This window comes from Chelon labrosus (assembly GCF_963514085.1).
Source record: "Chelon labrosus genome assembly, chromosome: 17".
Classification (NCBI taxonomy): domain Eukaryota; kingdom Metazoa; phylum Chordata; class Actinopteri; order Mugiliformes; family Mugilidae; genus Chelon; species Chelon labrosus.
The window spans coordinates 13,339,886-13,358,831 of NC_140350.1; the positions used below are offsets into that span (position 1 = coordinate 13,339,886).

The window sequence follows — 18,946 nt, forward strand, 5'->3', positions numbered from 1 at the left end:
TCCTGTCTGGCTTCCTGAGGAAATCAGTTAGCCACGCATATAAACTATCTGCTTGTTTCCATCCCCGCCAAACAATCCCTCCATTTTCTAGCTCGTGAGAAACCTTATGTCAGAGGGTAGAGATGCATTATGGGTATGACCGCGGTCACCGGAGCCGGCGTACGCATCGAATTAGCAGCACAGAGACACATGACATGAGGCCGGTGAGAAAAACCACAAGAAAAAATGCAGTCGGTTTGGATATTTCCATCCGTAACGGGATAAAATAAATGCTGCTTCGGACGCATGTTTATGAAGGCAGTAACCGAGAGCAGGGAAAAGATGTAGTGGAGAATAAACTTTAGGTAACAGCGCATCACAAAGCCTTACTTGTTTCAGCCGTGGTGGACAGCAGTAAACATTCCTGACTGACTGACTCGTCTACAGACTCTAATTCATTATGTCCAAGCTATTTATTACAGATTTCTTCTCAGGCCATGTGAAGAATGCTACAAATACAACTCTGCTGTTCACTGAATCCACATTGAGGCCAGTTGAGTTTTCCTGTTGAATGTGTGTGTGCTGCTGATTGATTTATCCAGGCAGTCATGTGTTCAGCCTCAGCAACAGTTGGATTTCCTCTTCGGTTTGTGATCCGCTTCTGTGCTGTCTGTGATCCCTGCGTGCAAATGGAAAATGAAACACCTTTTAGACGTCTGGTATTCAGATGGACATGGTGAGATAAGTTTTATCATATTGTCACCAGCCACAGAGCGGCGGTCTACAACGTTGGGTCTGATCAATGATAGAAGTTATAAGAAATAATAAGTCCTTTTTTAGATCTTACTTCTGTCTTTCGTTTTTGATAAACAGGATACTATAATTCTTTCTGTATAAATCCAGTAAATAATAGGATCCAGCCCCCTCCCACGACCTTCAAGAGGACAAGCGGTTACAGAAAAAGAATGAATGAATGAATGAAAAAGTAAGTGCATCCTACATTTATCACACTTTCAGATCTGTGACATTATAATCAGGGGTTAGGTACTTCTCTTTGCTGGTGAAGCATGGGTTCTCATCATACTAAGGTCTAACGATCTAAGGTCTCTGGCGAAGAATTTAAATCATCCACCTTCACAAACACCTCAGCAAACTCAACGGAGGAGCAGACTGACACAAAAAGAAGTCTCTTTACCACACTGCAGGCCACTGCGATAATATCCTGGTGTCAAAGGACAGTCAGAAAGAGAGTGAAGATATTCCACTTGCCTGACAGGTGTGGCCAGAAAAAAAGCCTTTGCTGTCAAAAAACACTGTTAAACCAAAAGTTCAGCGTGTCAGTGAACACGTCGACAAACATCGGGCCTTGTGGAATCGCTTGCTCTGACAGATGAATCAAAGGCAAAGCTGTCTGGTCCCAGTGGCAGCAGACATGTTTGGTGCTCACCAAAAGCAGCTTTTCACGACCTCGACTGCGAAGCATGGCGGCTGATATTTGATGGTTCGATGTCACTTCACTGCCTCGAGGGATGGGCGGCTTCAAACTGGGGCTTTAAATAAAACGTGAGATCGTCTGTCCAGATGTTGAACCAGAAGTGGACCCTTCAAGAGGATTATGGCCCAAAGCAAATCCACCAAGTAGTGACTCGAAAAAGAAGGGTTAGGGAAAGACCTGGTCAAGACTCAGATCAGAATCCCATAGAAATATTACAGGGGGATTTGAAAATCAGAATAGAGGACGAACTGTTACACAAGTTGTTGGTGGATAATTATACGAAACACCTACAAGAAGAAGGGGCAGAACTATTTAGGGTCTGAACCAGGCTGCTTCCTGGTGCCTTTCTGTTCTTTATATTCTTCTTGTGCTTGCATGGTTTTCTCCGGGTGCTCCGACTTCCTCCCACAGGTCAAAGTCGCGCATGTCCGGATAATCTGTGACTCTAAATTGGCTGTAGGTGTGCATGAGAGTGTAAAAGTTTGTTAAACCCGTGACAGACTGGAGACCTGACAGGATGTACCCTACCTCTCGCCCAATGGCAGCTGGGAGAGGCTCCACAAGAAGCGATAACAGAAAAATAATGAATGATTTGATTAAAAAAGCAAGTGGTCCTTATGGTTTGTGTTCAGCTTTATCTTTAGCGCTTCAAAGATGATGAACTTGTGTCAAAAAAAGACCAAATTCCAAGCTCTCAGACCATATGTGTTGGTAAGCTTTTATCTTAACAAGTAGACAAGCCAGGCAACCGCTGAGTTACCAAGCTGTGTTGTGCGTTAACCGACTCACTGATTATGTCTCTGATGTGCCTCGACCCACTTTTCTCGAGCTCAGACAAAACGTTGGCCTCAAAAGTCAGAGAAGCGACGCGGAAGAAGAAATCCCTGACTCCGTCTCCTGGGACAAGCAAGAGACAGAGTGCAGAGCTCAGTGAGAAACAAAAGAAGATAAAACAGCAAGCTAAAAAAACAAGCAGGGTCGATGGCTGTGCGCTTATCTCCCACCTGACTTGGAAGACACAGCCCAGTACTCCGCTTTGATTTCCTCAGAGAGCCTGATGGCTTCCTGCTCAACCTGAGCCAGCTGATCGGGAGACTGAGGAGAGAGATGGAACCATAAACTAAAATTAAGAGTAAAAGTAAACAGTTTAGTACTGAAACGATTAATCGATTAATCAATTAATCAATTAGTTGATCAACAGAAAATCCATGATTGGTATTTTTATAGCATTTTATGACGTTTTAAACATCAAGTCCATTGATTGTTATCCCAGTTAACTAACAAGGCTCTAAAATGCCAAAGAAACATGAAAAATGCCTATTTTTTTTGTCATTTTTTTGTCTAATTAACAAACTAAAACTCCCAAAGCAAGACAGAAACTCAGCAGGTTCATTTTCTGTCCATCAACTAATCAACTAAACATTTCAGCTCTCTCTCTCTCAACTATCAGTCATTTTTCATGAACATCACCCACGCTGAGGTCCTTCTTGGTGCCCACGAGGAACAGTAAAACACTGGAGGGGTCATTTTCCTTCATAGCGTCCTCCAGCCACTGCCTACACAAACACACCCAGGCGCATTGTACTGTAAGACTTTTAATGGAGTTTTATTGGGATAATGTTGCATAGTGATGGCATATTTCTCACCTGGCGTGCGCCAATGAGCTCGTGCTGCTCAAGTCAAACACCACTATGATGGCTGGGGAAACATAAAGACACGAAGTAAAAGCTTCAATGGATCCTGGATCCTTAGTAACCCGCAGTTTACGCTTCCGCGTTAAGTTGATGAAGAGAATACGGCGTTAACGCAGACCCTACGCAGAGCCAAACGCTGTAGCTGACGTGCACCTCCCCAGAAATTTAACTATGCACTGCGGCGGCGCAGGGCGCAAGAGCTGTGATTGGTCCACTTGTTAGTAACGTGTTTCCACTTCTCCACTATCTCCGGTTTCTTCTTCATCTTCGCGATTTTCAAATCGACTGTATTGGATCAATAAAGAATCAGTAAGGTTAACTGAGGATGTTTGGAGATACAGACATTTGTGTGACTGTGTTCGGCTGAAATTTCGGTGAAAGTTTCAGCCGCCATTGTTTAAAGTGAAGCAGGAAGTAGAAACAAAAATTAACCCGACAGGCGAAAAACACAGAGCGGCGTCTAGCATTTGGGTGGCGTTGTTACAGAGCGAGCCAGACTGAGGAGGCACAAATATAAATGGCTGGCACCGGCGTAGGCTCCGTGCGTAGGTCCCTGCGTTTACGTCCCGCAGGACTATAAAAGTGCCTTAAGAGGCGTAGTAATAATATCACAGAGGAGACTTTTCACCTTGTGCTCCTCTGTAGTAGGTGGAAGCGATGCACTTGAACCTCTCCTGACCTGCTGTGTCCCACCTGAAACAAATCAGACGCAGCTTTAAATACAGGACGTTTAGTCGAATTCAGAAGAAGAAGGAAAGTGAGGAGCTGCTTTGAGGTCGCAATAATCAATTATTTCCTTAACTCAGACAAGACAGACTGCACAGGATATTACCGTGACAGTATATTAAGCCTATATGTGCTCTTACGTAACCAGAGGCAACATAGTTGTAATTTAAGCCCCACTCAGAAGTCTAAATAACAAGAACATCAGATTATCTGGAGGATGTTGCACCGCTTCACACTCATGCAATTATGAGATTTCCTTTGGAGCGCTTGTTCAGAGCGTTTAACGTCATCATGGCAATGTGTTGCATAAAACAGATATTGTTAATCAGTGAAGTGAATCTGTCCCGGGCTCAGTCTCTGAAGTACTCACAGCTGTAAGCTGAAGGGGACGCCGAGCACCTCGAAACGCTCCATCTCAAAGTCCACCCCTATGGTCGCCTTGTAGTTCTTGTCAAACGCGCCCTTACAGAACCTTACAGGAACCGGGGGAACGGTCACAGAGAGAAAGGAGCTGTATTAGAGCTACAGCTAATGACATTACATTTTTATTATACGACAGCATTTTAAGATCAAATCAATGAATCATTTTGTCCATGAAATCTCAGTTATTTTGAGTCTTAAACATTTTATTGGACAGCAGTATACAATCATCTCAATTGACTTGCATCTTATTTGATTAGTGACACAGATGTTTATAGAGTTATCAGAGTCTACAATCTGAATGACATTTCAGAGGATATGCTGAGAGCATGAACTGATTACAGTTTCTTTCCGTCTGTTCTAAAATAACTCACCTGAACTCAGTTTAACTTTTAATAATAATAAATGTTATCCCAAAGAAAACATGCACAGGTGAACTGCGTGTGCTTCCATGTGTGACAACATTAGGCTTTTATTTATTCTGGCCTTTGAAGGTTTTGTTAAATTACTGAACGGTCACATGTTTCAAAGTAAATCAGCGTTTCTGCCGTAGCAGGAAGGTTTTCAACGATGCTCCAGGAATATGAGATTGAAATAGAACTGGCCTCACATGAAACGTTTTAATATGTTATTGGATTATGTAATGTTTCTACACCTTCAATTTGAAGCTCGTTTTAGGTTCAATCATAAGTTATACTTATAAACATCTGAAGATGAATTGCACCAATCAGGCATAACATCATGACCACCTTCCTAATATTGTGTAGGTCTCCCTTGTGCTTCCAAAACAGTGGACATGGGTCTTCCTGTCCTGTGGAGGCATTTGAGTCCTATGGGTTGAGAGGAGGGGCCTCTGTGGATCATCCCACAGATACTTGATCAGTTTGGGATCTAGTGAATTTGGAGGTCAGGTCAACACCTTGTGCTGTTTTTCATGTTTTTTTTTTTTAGTTCCTAAACCATTTTTGTGTGTGTGTCTGTGTCAGGCTGCATCCTGCTGGGGATGGCTGCTGCCGTCAAGGAGTGTCATTGCTATGGGGTGGGGGTGCCTGGTCTGGTCTAGGTGGGTGCTACATGTCTAAGTAACATCCACATGAATGCCAGGTCCAAAGGTTTCCCAGCAGAACATTGAATTGTAGCAAGAGGGTCAATGATAATCACTTCTCCCGTCAGTGGTTTTAATGTTGTGGCTGATCGGTGTACATTGGTCTCTAATTATTCATGACTGCTTCTTACCTGCTGATCAGACACGTTTTCCCGACTGCAACGTCACCCACAACAATGACCTTGGCGATATTAAAGCTGGCAACAGAAAGTCAATACTGTCACATGTCGTTCATGATTGAATACCATAATAACCCAACAGCATTCAATTTAAATACACAAAACGATCCTTCTAACAAACAAATAATGTTGTCCGTCAATAACTAATAACTCATCAGTGCACCACACTTTAACACTGGGTTATACAGTATAGTCTACATTATAATAAACATAGGTATTGTAATTTACTTTGACTCAACACCACCGATGTCTTGAGCTCAAATTTGTTTTAATTCACTGCTAAACACAGTCCCTAAGAAATGCACAGATTACTATTGCTTCAGTAAGTTTATGGGCAACCGTGTGTTAGTTACCAGTTGGTGAATATGTTTTATCACCTTCCATTCTCAGCAATAATACAGATAGATATCGCCAGCCTTATCTTTGAATGACATGGCTGTCAGCTGACACGGCCAACATAGCTTGACCTAAATGACCCCAGTAGAACAAATGTATTTATTGTGAACCCAGATCTCAGTGTGTAGTAGCAGGGTTGACTCAGTAAGTCTTATGTTATCTTACCTCTCTGTGCCTTTCTTCTGAACCTGACACAGGGCCTTCACCTCTGGGTGGAAGCCATCTTTGGTGTGCAGCGCTGCATTTGGACTAAAACACTGTGAAGAAAGCAGGAAATGGTCGGAAACTAATGGGAAAACACGCTGCACCAATAATAAACCAAACAACTACACAATGATTTCATTTGAGTGGTGAAACTTTCCCAGCTTGCAGAGGCATTTTGAAAGTTTGCAGTCATCCGCTTTCAGAGGAGCAAGCAGTGACACTGACAACCTCGTCATCAATAGTAACACTGTTAGTCGTAATTGCATTACAGAGCGTGTGTGTGTGTGTGTGTGAGAGAGAGAGAGAGAGAGAGAGAGATTCACTAACCTTTGGGAGCTGAGTTATGACCCGGTCCTTCTTCACAGGTGGCAACATGCTGTTGCATAGGATGTTGCAGTGCACACACACACACACGCATGCACACCTTCAAGCTGCCACGATTTCTGCAACAAACACATTCACATCAAGATAACACACAGCTTCTTCTTTTTTTCTCTCTCAGAAGGAAACAATTTCTGTCTCTAAAGTTTGTCTGAAACGTCTAAAAGTTTGTCAGGATACAACTAGATCAGATAAAGCAAATCTACTGTTTTCTTGTGGTAGCATTAGCCCAAAAACTAACATTTCTCAGTGGCCAGTTCGTTAAGAGTGTAAGAGCAAATGAAGGATGGAACATCTGCAGAGCAGGATTAAATTTAGAGTAGAACAAAAGAAGTCAAACAGAAAAGATAGAAAGCAGATGCATGAGGATCTTTAACAACTTTACCTGAAGTAGGAGGTGCGACTGGAGATGTGATGTGATACCCACAGCAAAAGAAACTGATCCAGAACAAAATGACGCTCCGAGCAATGAAGTCAGACTCCACAGACTCTGCTCCACACTGACAGCAGACACACAAACTGGTAATTAATAGACTCCTGACCTGAAGTCATGGGTACAGGCAAGTTAAACAGCGCCTCTCTGAGGCCACGGGCTATTCTAACATTCATTTTCTATAGCGTTAGTTATGCATTGACATCTTCTTTTGATGAATGTATTTTTGATTAAACTATTTTTCTATTTACCGTTTTAATTTGGATGTTCATCTGGCAGTGGGTGTGGAGAAGGAGATACACAAGAGATTTCATTGCACAATTCAAGTAATTTCATATTCACAGTTTAATGCAATATGCCAATGTGCATCCAAACAACAAAATGTATTAAAAGTGAGTCACTAGCAATTGTTTAATGTGTTTAAAAGCTCATTTAATTAATACATGCTTACTTAAGTATCTTGAGCAGATGCTAAATGATGTACTAAAAAACTAAAACGATAACAGAATAATTTTCACATACATGCTGTAAATTGATTTAAAAAAATATTTAAACGTGACATGATGTTCCCACTCCTGTCCAGCAGGCGGCGACTGAGCGCGGCTTCCACGTCGACGTAGCGCGCAGCGAGAAGCAAATAAGTAGTGACGTGTTATTTCCGCGACGGTTACAGTTTATAAGCGCTGCCAAGCCGCGTTACTGGTCCTTTTGACTTCTTCAGTGCACGCTCTGGTCTCGTGGCGATTCGGGAGTCTTTGTTGAACCCTTAAGTGGCGTTCAATAAATGCAACTTCACGTTGCTTTTCCAGTAACACACGTAAGTTGAACATTAGTTAGTCTTTTAAGCGCAATTTCTGCCTATATCCGGTAGCTGAAGTTGAGTAGGAGTAGTAGAAGTTGACCGTTAGCAATGCCTCGACGGACCACGTGGAGAGGAGTGATGATGCCCAATATAAAAGATGATATATTGCGTTTAAGTTGTCTAGTTTGGGTAATATGTGTATTATATTGCAAGCATTGGACGGTTTGCCTTTTATCATCTCGCTTTTCTTCAACTTAAGTGTGAATGTGCTACTCGGGGCCTACATGTAGTTATATTGGCTTATCAAAATGAGGCCCTCTGTTCTCCCCACTGGCTACTTTTTCTGTCCATGATCCACTTTATAAATGAGAGGTCCTGAACTCTAGTTAGTGGTGGTTAGCAGTCAAACTTTATCTGAGCTTCTAATTTTTTAAACATGCATTTCTCCACTACTGTAGTGACTTAAGTCAAATCTAATGTGTCAACCATGATGCTAAATCATACTTATTTGAAAATGATACTGTATTTTCCCATGGATAATAATTTGAACTAAATTAAATAGTTCTATGCACTAGATTTATGGACCAATTTGTTCTAAAACTACTTGTATTTCCTTTCTCTCCTTAGGTGGACGTTGGTCTGCTAGTTCACAGCATGAGTTTAACAAATACCACATCATTGAGTCTCCTTATGTCCCCGGGAGGTGAGTGACAGTGAAGTGATCCCAGCTGTCTGGTTTAATGCAGCTGTCGGTGATGAAAACTGTGAATAGGAAGTGCCGTCTGATGCGACAACTGACGATGTTTCATTATCACTGTTCTGAGCCTCCTAAACTACCTGCTTCTCAGTGCTGATAAATGACATGCTGTCATTAATAAACCCGATTTCTTTTTCCCCCAGATGTATCCACTTCAAGGGAACAGAAAGACAAGATTAAGGTTAGTTTCATGAAGCTTTGTCACTCAAATAAAATGCATGATATGTAGTGATGAAATCTAAACTGAATAAGCTGGAATTACCGTCAGATTGCTCAGTGGTGTATCTTGGTTTTCTGAACATAATATGATGCAGTTCTGTTTGCAAAAAACAAATGCACAGAGCGCTAATCCTATTGTTACCTCCTGCAGCTGAGAAAACCTGTGTGAGCGTCTGTAAAAGCTAGAAGACGCCACTTGATGGCAGTGTGCGAATGATGGGTAAGTTAACCGGTCTTTAGTGACACTTAAAATGAAGTGCCGACAACTGATGTTAACAAACAATACAGCTACCCTTCTGTTGCTTCTCTAATGTTGTCGTTTTCATTCTCTTACAAGTTGCCATGTGTCGCTCTAAGCTCCCAGCTAATGCAGCACGGCTGACAGTTCATTTCATACAGGTAAATTTATATCTTCACATTATTTTGTCATAAAATGGAAGCCGCTTCTGTTGTGATGAAACTAAAACTGATATAGCTGGAATTACCGGCAGATTGTTCAGTGGTGATCATTGGTTTTCTGAACTCAAAAGGACAGTAACATTTTGTCTGAATTCCCTTAATACTTTTTACAATTTTATCTGATTATTTTTTTCTTGTTTAAGGTGTTCAGATCTGCTGAGAAGTGATTGATCGTCAGTCCAGCTGCACTATTGAGATGATCACTGTAAGTTAAATTATAGATACGTCATGTTTGTTTCATGAGCTCACTTTCGTACACTGAAAATGGGCTTCAAAGTCTGAACAGGTTTATACAACGAGATGCAAAATGCTCATGTTGTACATTAGTGAGTTCATTGAAACTTCTTTGCCCAGTGGTCAATGAATCCCTGAGCAGCTTTATCAATGATGAAAACCTGGAATAGGAAGTGCCGTCTGATGCGACAACTGACGATTTTTTCTGATCCACTTTTCTGAGTCTTAAAGTTGCACACGATGGATGTTTTCAAAATCAATTTGTATGTTCTGATGTCTTTATCCCCCCCCCCCATATTTGTTTTAATTACAGGTGCACTTCTGCCAGCGTGACTGTCGCCTGATGATTGCAGTCAAGTTGATTTGACAGGTAGATTTTTAAGCTGCTGTACAAATAGTCATGATTAATTGTTGTGATGAAATCTAAACTGAAAATGCTGGAATTACCGTCAGATTGTTCAGTGGTGACTCTCGGTTTTCTGAACATTAAATGGCAGCATCTCACGATGTGAATGAAATTATTTGCAAACTAAACCTTTTTTTTATCCTTCAGAATTAGATGGTTGCTGCAATGCTGCCTCAGTATACCTGGATGCACTATTTGGTAAGATATATCTTTTCATAAGCAGAAATATTAACTTTTTAACTAGAGACCTAGTCAAATATCTGCTGATAATGTTCAGAAAGGCTGTCCAGTAATGTCCTCTGCTGGGAACTGACTAATTGCAGTATTAACAGGTTGTAGTGAAAATATTTAAACCTCTTCTGTGGAGTTGATGTTGGAGTGCATAAACATTAAATTTTTGTGTCTAATCAAACTGTTTCTCTTCTTCAGATGGCAAAAGGACCAATGGAAATTGTTCTGAAGATGGATGGCATGTTAAACATTTTACTGTGTAAAAGTGCATTGATTCAGTGTTTAATAAATTTAAACTTTTTATTTGTAACCAACTGTCCAACTACTTTTTGAGCTAGAGATGTAATATCACACATTCAAAAGGGAGCATCTATTAAAACAGTGGTTTTCAAAGTGGGGGCCAAAAATAAAAAAATAGTCGAATTATTTTTAATCATTACAAAATATAATCTAATTATTTAAATCATTATCATAATATATTGAAATGACTGCCGGTCAGGTCATGACCTCATAATCTGTGTAGACCTGGCGGTTTGTGCCATTTATGAAGCTGCTTTGCTCCTCAAGCTAGCGTGTAGCTAGCACAAAATGGATAGGGTTTTGACAAGAAAGAGACCGAAGGAACAGACCAACACTGCTGCAAAAAAGCCTAAGGACTCCTGGCCAACTAAAATCAGAAAATATGAGGCAGCACTTATACCAAAAGTAATAGTTATTGAATAGTGAATAAAAGTAAGAAAAAACATTCTTAAAGTTGTTTCTTTACATATTTTGAAGCATTGTCTGTGGGTTTGCAAAGGGGTCCCTGGCCAGAAGCTAATGCTGTTTGGGGGGCCTTGGCATGGAAAAGTTTGGGAACCCCTGTGTTAATGTACCTGATGTTGGAGTCGAACAAAAATCAACGCTTATAAGACACTATTGACACATGCTTTTATTTTTATTTGCAGTGTAGTTAGTTTCTCACTAGTCAAAATGCAGCCAGTTACAGAACTTTTACTTGTCCTTGAGTCTTGCTCAAAGTTTTTATTTTTATTTTAAAGTATACTTTGTGGCTAATGTTTCTCACCAGTGTTCAAAAATGAGGATTACATACTAGTTTTCTCCACTTTTCCTCAGGACTGTCATTTTAACATCCTCATGAGAGTGCTGACTGAAGGCAACATCACGGTTAATGAAAAGGTAGAGCTGGGAAAGCTCTCCAGTTGAAAGCATGTTTTAAGGGGGTGTGAGCTGAAGATGATGGATGATTTTAAAGCAAGATGCAAATACTGGTCTGAGGTTTGGGGAAGGTTCTGAGGTCTTGGATGAACAAGAAAGCAATTCTGTGTTAGTTTGAGGCATATTTTCTGCCAAAAGCCTCATTGTGAAGGTTGAGGTGGAGTGTGATCTTCAACTGATGAAACTAGACAGGCTACAACTGCACCAACAAATTCATACTCCCTGCAGACATATTGACAAGCTGGTGCTGGTTTTAGGTTTTTGGTTGTTGTTTTTTTTTGTTGTTTTTTTTCCTAGTAACGGTTAACGAGCTTTGGAGTTAAATCTCATGTGGTCTGTTCATTCTTTGATAAGACAAGCCTCTGAGCTGCATGGAGTTGACATGTTTGTGCAAAACCTTTTAATTGTGTTATTGCTGCATGTTCTCACGGTGTCTTGGGGGACTTCTAGAGATGTCAACAATGTTAGTCTTCAAATGGTTTATAAATGTTCAGAAGGGTTGTCAAAGTAGAATGGAGGACAATCTGAGAGTTGGGCTTGTTGGTTATGAAGTTTTTGCAAAGCTTGGGTCCAGTATCCTGCTGCAGTAAGAATCCTTAAAAATGCAAAACAGAAGGTGTAAGATCCTGAAAATTAAAAGCTAGGGTGGGAATGATGTTGTGCAGATGTCCAACTCCAGAGCAGCAAAGATACAGACATGATAATTGTCTAACAAAGACAATTTGCACAAAATTAAATGGTAGATAAGTCCTAGGATACAGACAGATGTACTGCATACAGGGTGTCTGTGGTTCTTTAGGGGTGGACCAAACTCGGGGTGAGTCTAGTATTGTCTTTGAAATACCTGTATGTCTTAATCCAACTCAAGTGTTTGCTTTAGAGGCCTTTTCTCTTCCTCTTACAGTCTATTAGACCACAGCATTGTGACTGTGCTTTGGATAAAATTGATTCAGTTTCTGCAGCTTTTCAGAGCTCCACACCCCTTACAAACCTTCAGTCTGATTTGACTCTGAGAATGCTCCTCTTTGCTTAGAATAACCGTTTGATTTCTGATGCTAACTTAGTTCCAATGCCATGTTTCCCTCCATCACAATACAATGTTCTGTTTGGAAACGTGAGGCACAGCCGTGTTTACAACAGATAGACAATGACTGATTTACTTGTAGCAAATGCTCTTGCTGAGTATCTCCAGGGTTGATGGGGCAAGAAGAGATAAACGTATCATAGTATCCCTCCTTTTCTGCAAAAGAGATGTTGCAGAAGTATGCAAATTATTGTTCACTGAATGTTACAACATGTTTGACGTGCATCAGTCCTGAGGGTGACTGACTTGATCCAACATTGCGTTCATGAAGTGAGGTTTAGATTCAAAACAAACAAAGGCTTTACCTTTCACAAAGGGAAGGCTCAAGTGGATGAATTCGGCCTTGCTGTTTTTACAACCTGGACCTTATTTCTGGCATAAAATACAATTGTTTACTCACCTATATAACTTTTGTGTAATTTGTAGTCGTTTGGGAGATAATTAGATAAGCGTATAACCATATAGTGGGAGTGACCGGGGCACCGAAATGCATCTATGAGCGCCGCGCTCACCCGCGACGTTTACCTATAATTTGCTACTGCTAGTGTTTTGCAACATGGCTGAATATTTTTCCGATTCTGAGGTTGTGGACAAACCATAGCAGTAGCAAATTACATGAAAACAAGTCGACTGTTGCGGGTACGCTCAGAGATGACATCATCCACGTCAGAAGATAGCAAGTAACTCCGGACTCAACGGGGAATAACACGAGCGCAACAAAATATTGGTGAAATGAACGAGTTTCGCGGCAGATAATGCGTTATTTACAGGCTGCGTTTTGGTGCCCCAGTCACTCCCACTGTATGGATATACGCTGATCTAATTATCTCCCAAACGACTACAAATTACACAAAAGTTATATGGGTGAGTAAACAATCGTATTTTAAGCCAGAAATAACGTCCAGGTTGTAAAAAACAGTAGTTCCCCTTTAATAAGCGTGTCAAGATTATAAATTCGGTAGGGGTGGGACTCGATTCAAAAATTTAATTAATTAGAGGCTTTGTAATTGATCTCGATTGATCACATTTTAATCGCATAACAATATTTGCCCCCAAAAGCAACATTTTTCAATTAAAATGGATTTTAGTGGACGACTGAATCAAATAATAGACATAAATACTGTAAACTCTAGCTTACAATATTCTTATAATAAGCTTAAAGTGCATTTAATTGCATTTCAATTCAAAACAATAGAAAAAGAAAGAAAATATCTCTGGCCAAAATTGAACAGAACTAAAGTTAAAGTGTCATTTAAGGTACTTTAAGTACTTTTTCAAAACAGAATTGACTTTAAATGGTAAAGAAAAAAAAAGTTTGGGCTGCTGACACAGATGTTGCAGGAGTATGCAAATTACTGTTCACTGAATGTTACAACATGTTTGACGTGCATCAGTCCTGAGGTTAATTGACTTGATCCAACATTGCGTTCATGAACTGAGGTTAAGATGCAAAACAAACAATGTACTGAGGTCAATTCAGGTTGCAGCTGTGCCAAATCACACCCAATCACACCATGTGGTGGACGTATCCCTGGTATGCAGTTGATGTGCGCGAACAAGTTGCATTAATTTTTTTCTTCTTTCATTCAGTGCTTATAAATACTGTAACTGTCTCTTTCTCTTCTGGCTTCGAGCTTAGATTTGCCTGAGAGCAGACGCCACCACCGGTGCTTCCACACAACATGGCCTGCATAAAGATGATTCACTCTCTCTATGAGGCTGGAGGTAAGGGAAGCCCCTCGAACCCCGTGAAATTTAAAGGCCAAGATTACGAGGTCCTCAAAAACACTCTGCTCAAGGAGGGGAAGAAATTTGAGGATGAAATGTTCCCGGCAGACCTCAACTCTCTGGGAAAACAGAAGTATATGACAGCTGAGGAGCTCGACGAGGTGGAGTGGGTTCGACCATGTGTAAGTAAACTTGTCCAAATTTTATAAAACGGGATTAAAAAAAAAAAGAAAAGAAAATGATCCAAATGACTCTGACCTTTTACAGGATATTAACCCTGATGCCTCATTGGTTGTGGACGAGACTTCAAGGTTTGACTTCAAACAAGGACAAGTTGGTATGCAAACTTAAATTAGGCAATGTACAGTAAAGCCCACGTAGAAAGGCAAAAGCTTCATGAAATAATTCAACTGCAGTTGTGTGCTCTGTGCTTGTATCCAGCCAACTGCTGGTTCCTTTCATCTATCGGATCGCTGACTTTCTGTGAGCCACTGATGATGCAAGTGGTGCCTCGGGACCAAAGCTTCAAGGATAACTACGCTGGAATATTTCACTTCAGGGTAAATATATACAAACTCACAAGATCTTTTTCATTTTCAAGTGAAGTTTTAAGTTAGAAATATTTAGCTTTGTACTAATGTCAATGCTTCTTTCAAGTTTTGGAGATTTGGAAAATGGGTGGATGTTGTCATCGATGACTTGCTGCCGATACGCAACGAGGAACTGGTGTCAGTTTCCTCCCGTTGTGGAAAAGAGTTCTGGGCTCCCCTTCTGGAGAAAGCATATGCCAAGTACTTGATAATCTATGCACACTGTAAATACACTCTGAGCAAATCTCAGTTTGTTTAGAGTTTTTTGTGGATCAGAACCAAAATCAACATTCTGCTACATTCTAAGATACTTGTCTAACTTTTTACGTCAGGATTTGTGGATCCTATGCAGACATGGGCGCTGGCTACCCACGTGAGGCCTTCAAGGACTTTAGTGGGGGTGTTATCATGAGCTACATCCTGTCCGAAAGTAAATCTGACCTGTGGGATATCATGAACAGGGCCGTCCAGTGCCAAACTATGATGGGATGTGCGACTTTTGGAGGCGTGAGTGATAGATATTTTCATTATATTAGAAGATAGAGGGTGGGGAAAAATAATCAATAACCTCTGTACATGTGTGAAATACATCTTTTTCAGGACAAAGGAAAAAAAATAGAAAAAGATTTTGGTCTAATATCCTTACACGCCTTCGCTGTCACAGGAGTCCGACAGGTTTGTACTTAACTTTTTCTTCCAACATAAATACCATGTTTCATTACGGTTCAGATGTAAAACCCACTTCAGGTTATTGTTAGTTTATTTATTTTGTGCATATAATTCAACAGGTCGAGAGTCAAGGGAGGAAAGTGAACCTGGTGAGAATCATGAACCCCTGGGGTGACACAGAGTGGACCGGAGACTGGAGTGACAAGTATGCCCTCGTCTTATCACATGCTGTCACCTGCAGCAGTGCAGCTCACCAAAGCTCTTGACATATCTGGCTGTTCTGGTTTGTGCTGCAGGTCAAAGCTGTGGGACACTGTGCGAAAGGATGTGCGGGAGGAGTGTCTCAAAGTGCACGATGATGGAGAATTCTGGTAAAGCTGTCAAAACAAATACTTCTAAGCAGCATGCAAATCCTCTTAAAAACCAGTCACAATGGTCTTTTGAATATTTTTTTACTCTGACTTGCCGCTGAGATTCACTTGATTCATTCTTCTGATGGCCATCCATCAGTAACATTTAAAATAATTCATTCAAAACTAAAACTGTCAACCAAACGGCCAATCCTTCATTCTCGCTTTTGAGATATTTTAATCTAGGTCAAGTTCTCAGATCATTTAACAAATATTTACCAATAGATTGGTTTGAGTCAGGCGGCACGCACTGACCTGCTGTGGGTCAAAATAATTTGTATTTAAAATCTGCATCCTTATCAATCACGGTTTCAGGATGAAGATGGAGGACTATTGTGTCTATTTCAAAGAAATGGACATTTGCTGCAGCAGCCCTAACTTTGTGGACGACGATGCTGAGTGTCAGTGGAACTGTTATGAGAAAGAAGGCCGCTGGGAGGCAGGAAAATCTGCCGGGGGCTGCGATACTGAAACGGGTTAGGCTCTCACAATACTATTTCATAAACATTACTCCTTTAGTTAGTCTTCTTAGTTCTGTCTTCTTCAGTTTATCTAGGAAGTTCAGATTAGTATTCATTCCTTTACATAACACAAACACAGTTGTAGTGCTCCTAGTAAAGACTCTGAAATGCTCACTGTTGCACTATTTTGTATTTTTTAACCATAAAAACTTGTAAACAAATAACCAAGTGACCACCTCATATTTTTCCTCAGAGGAGTTTTGGACCAATCCACAGTACCGTCTCACAATAACAGAGTACATGGGAGACAAGAACGTCTTATTGTCTCTGCTGCAGAAACCTGATGAGGAATACCGCAACAAAGTCGAATATCACAAAATGGGCTTCACCATCTACAAGGTCAGTGGTTTGTGTTTGCTGATGTGTGAGTTAATGATTAATCAATGTGTTAAATTTAAATGAAATAACTAATCTCTTATCCTGGTCCTTCCTTCCAAACAGTTGCCACCAAAGGTAAACAAAGAATCATTTATATTAACTTTGTATTAAATAAATAATCATGGCACACACATAAATCTTACAAATATACATAAATGAATAAACATGCTCCTATTCTAATCTCCGCAGACCCCTAAAGGGCATCTTCCATCTTCGGCCTTGAAGAACACTGCACCGTTAAAACTTAGTGCGATGACCAAGACAAGAGAGCTGATTGAGTTACATGGTTTGGAGGTGGGAGACTATTTGATCATTCCCAGCACCCACCACCCCAACCAGACTGCGAGCTTCCTCATTACCGTCTACTCCAAGGCAGAGGCAGAGTTGGAGGTTGAGATAGAGATAGAGTTGGAGTTGGTGGCCGAGTAGACGAAAAACAGTTCGTACTTAATAATGATCAGTAAAAAAAAAAATGTAACCCTCTGCTTGATGATAATAAATGGCTGATGAGTATTGTTACATGCGGCTGTCTTCCTGTCTCCTCCTGGTCACTCCTCCCTTGGTTTGCTGAGCACTTGAACCTCATTTGTGCTCAGGTAGGAGGAGGAGACTATATAAGGAGGGGAGAGGAGTGGTGGCTGGCTCTCTCTCTTCTCTCTCTCACCCTCATTTTGTCAGGTTGTGTTTTAACCTTATGTTTCTTTGTCCCTAAGCAAGTGGTTTATTTCTTTTCCTATGAAGTGTTGAAACTTTGTATTCTTTATTATTTTAGTTTGGGTTGTAGGTGACCGGTAGTCCTGTTTTCGTTTTTTGTTCATTTTGTTTAGGTTTGGTTTCTTTAAGTTGTTTAACTGTTTAGTGGAATGAGGTCGGGGTCCTACGGCCCTATGTGGGCCGTCTCCAAATTCCTCTTTTGGTCTTTCTGGCCAGCACCTACAGTCCTTTTTAGTTCTTTGAGTTTGGTTTGTTTGGTTGTTTTCTCCCCTGCTCTTGCTTTCAGTTTAAAAATAAAACACACCTTTTTGGAATCTCCAACTGTGGTCTGGCGTCCCTGTTGTATGTTATGTGTCTAGTGAGCCGTTTTAGAAAAGAGACCGTAACAAGTATAAATAAAACGCATTTCCTGGTCAAGTCTTATTTATTTGTTAAGGCTCCTGCCAGGCTCTAACTTCACAGATAAACTCATTAGGCTGTTCATCAGTTTTGCAATTACAGTGCTGCGACTGTGCCATTACGTTATATTACTTGCGCTCTGTATGAAATTTAGATGTCAACAGCTGCTGTAAACATCTGTAGCTGATTGAGAAACAGAATTAGATGTTGGAAAATTGTTATAATCATAGATGACTCAACACATGTCAAAACCTTACCTTAGTTGCAGCTGTTAATATCTCCTTAAGCAGTCACTCTGAAGACCAATGTAATATTACAAACACGTAAGAAACAAATGATTTGCGGTGACTTTATGTGTGATTTAAGTCCTCCGAAATGCGCAAATGTGTATTTCAGCAAGTTTATGAGCAGGAATCAATAGTGCTTAACATAGGCTGAATGTGGGCTAATATAGTTTAAGTCTTGTATGGTGACATGTCATAAGGCAGCAGATAAACCACCAGTGTGCGTTACATCTAAAGATTTTAATAACAATAATAATAATACATTTATTTGTGGGTGTCTTTCAAAGCACTTAAGGTCACCTTACATAAAACAGCAATACATATATATATTGTAATTTCCTATCATTGTGCAATTGGGAAAAAAATAAAATTCAATCCAATCAAATGTGATTTTAGAAACATTTTTGTATACCTCTTCAAATTACTACATTCCAAGCTTGCATTCAAAAGCATGGAAATGAATCAGTCAGGAGTTTTATAAAATGTTTAGCAATTAATCAGATCACTGTCTGTATATGCTGTTGGATGGTATATTTTATGACATTAGTCTTATACTGTACTGTAAGATACCACACCAACAGAGTAACTCGTCATTAAAGCTGTCAAATAAACGCGGTGCAGTAGAAATTGCATTATGTAAAGCATCGTGGTAATAAAATGGTAAAGTACAAGTACGTCAACATGGTATATAAGTAGAAGATCCATAATAAAGACCTTGGTTTGAGGATAGTATGTTTATGTTTCTCCGAGGGCTGTCTTTGTTTTTACTTTGACAGGTGAAAGCTTTCATTATCACATTAAAAAAATGCATCAACCATGGTGGCATGTCAC

At 40.4% G+C, this 18,946-nt stretch overlaps 2 protein-coding genes and 1 long non-coding RNA gene across 3 annotated transcripts; 2 read left to right on the plus strand and 1 right to left on the minus strand.

The window, feature by feature from the left end:
- Window positions 1-590: 590 nt before the first annotated feature.
- On the minus strand, window positions 591-6,688 carry LOC311503050 (ras-related protein Rab-34-like). Its single transcript, XM_084565555.1, has 10 exons — window positions 6,526-6,688; window positions 6,160-6,251; window positions 5,551-5,616; window positions 4,265-4,366; window positions 3,797-3,861; window positions 3,121-3,172; window positions 2,949-3,030; window positions 2,479-2,569; window positions 2,264-2,371; window positions 591-658 (listed from the first exon to the last, which is right to left on the minus strand). The coding sequence occupies exons 1-10, from the start codon at window positions 6,571-6,573 to the stop codon at window positions 600-602; spliced, it is 765 nt and encodes a 254-aa protein (XP_084421681.1). The 5' UTR covers window positions 6,574-6,688; the 3' UTR covers window positions 591-599.
- Window positions 6,689-7,692: 1,004 nt separating this feature from the next.
- LOC311502035 lies at window positions 7,693-10,449 on the plus strand. The gene is made up of 9 exons (XR_014699535.1): window positions 7,693-7,829; window positions 8,442-8,517; window positions 8,715-8,752; window positions 8,942-9,010; window positions 9,128-9,189; window positions 9,393-9,454; window positions 9,797-9,853; window positions 10,037-10,087; window positions 10,319-10,449. It is a non-coding gene; the product is annotated as an uncharacterized lncRNA (long non-coding RNA).
- A 3,580-nt stretch (window positions 10,450-14,029) lies between these two features.
- On the plus strand, window positions 14,030-17,753 carry LOC311502820 (calpain-2 catalytic subunit-like). Its single transcript, XM_084565215.1, has 12 exons — window positions 14,030-14,332; window positions 14,418-14,487; window positions 14,592-14,710; window positions 14,808-14,941; window positions 15,073-15,247; window positions 15,341-15,415; window positions 15,529-15,614; window positions 15,706-15,780; window positions 16,135-16,295; window positions 16,534-16,679; window positions 16,782-16,793; window positions 16,908-17,753. The coding sequence occupies exons 1-12, from the start codon at window positions 14,105-14,107 to the stop codon at window positions 17,145-17,147; spliced, it is 1,521 nt and encodes a 506-aa protein (XP_084421341.1). The 5' UTR covers window positions 14,030-14,104; the 3' UTR covers window positions 17,148-17,753.
- Window positions 17,754-18,946: the final 1,193 nt, after the last annotated feature.

Bases quoted from the DNA above. Each gene is read 5' to 3' on its own strand.
- LOC311502820 (XM_084565215.1), top strand. From the start codon at position 14,105: ATGGCCTGCATAAAGATGATTCACTCTCTCTATGAGGCTGGAGGTAAG. The intron at 15,416-15,528 runs GTTTGTACTTAA...ATAATTCAACAG, and splicing joins CTGTCACAGGAGTCCGACAG to GTCGAGAGTCAAGGGAGGAA. The intron at 15,781-16,134 runs GTAAAGCTGTCA...TCACGGTTTCAG, and splicing joins CACGATGATGGAGAATTCTG to GATGAAGATGGAGGACTATT.
- LOC311503050 (XM_084565555.1), bottom strand. From the start codon at position 6,573: ATGTTGCCACCTGTGAAGAAGGACCGGGTCATAACTCAGCTCCCAAAG. The intron at 4,367-5,550 runs GTAAGAAGCAGT...GGTTCCTGTAAG, and splicing joins AAAACGTGTCTGATCAGCAG to GTTCTGTAAGGGCGCGTTTG. The intron at 2,372-2,478 runs GTGGGAGATAAG...TGCTTGTCCCAG, and splicing joins GGCTGTGTCTTCCAAGTCAG to GAGACGGAGTCAGGGATTTC.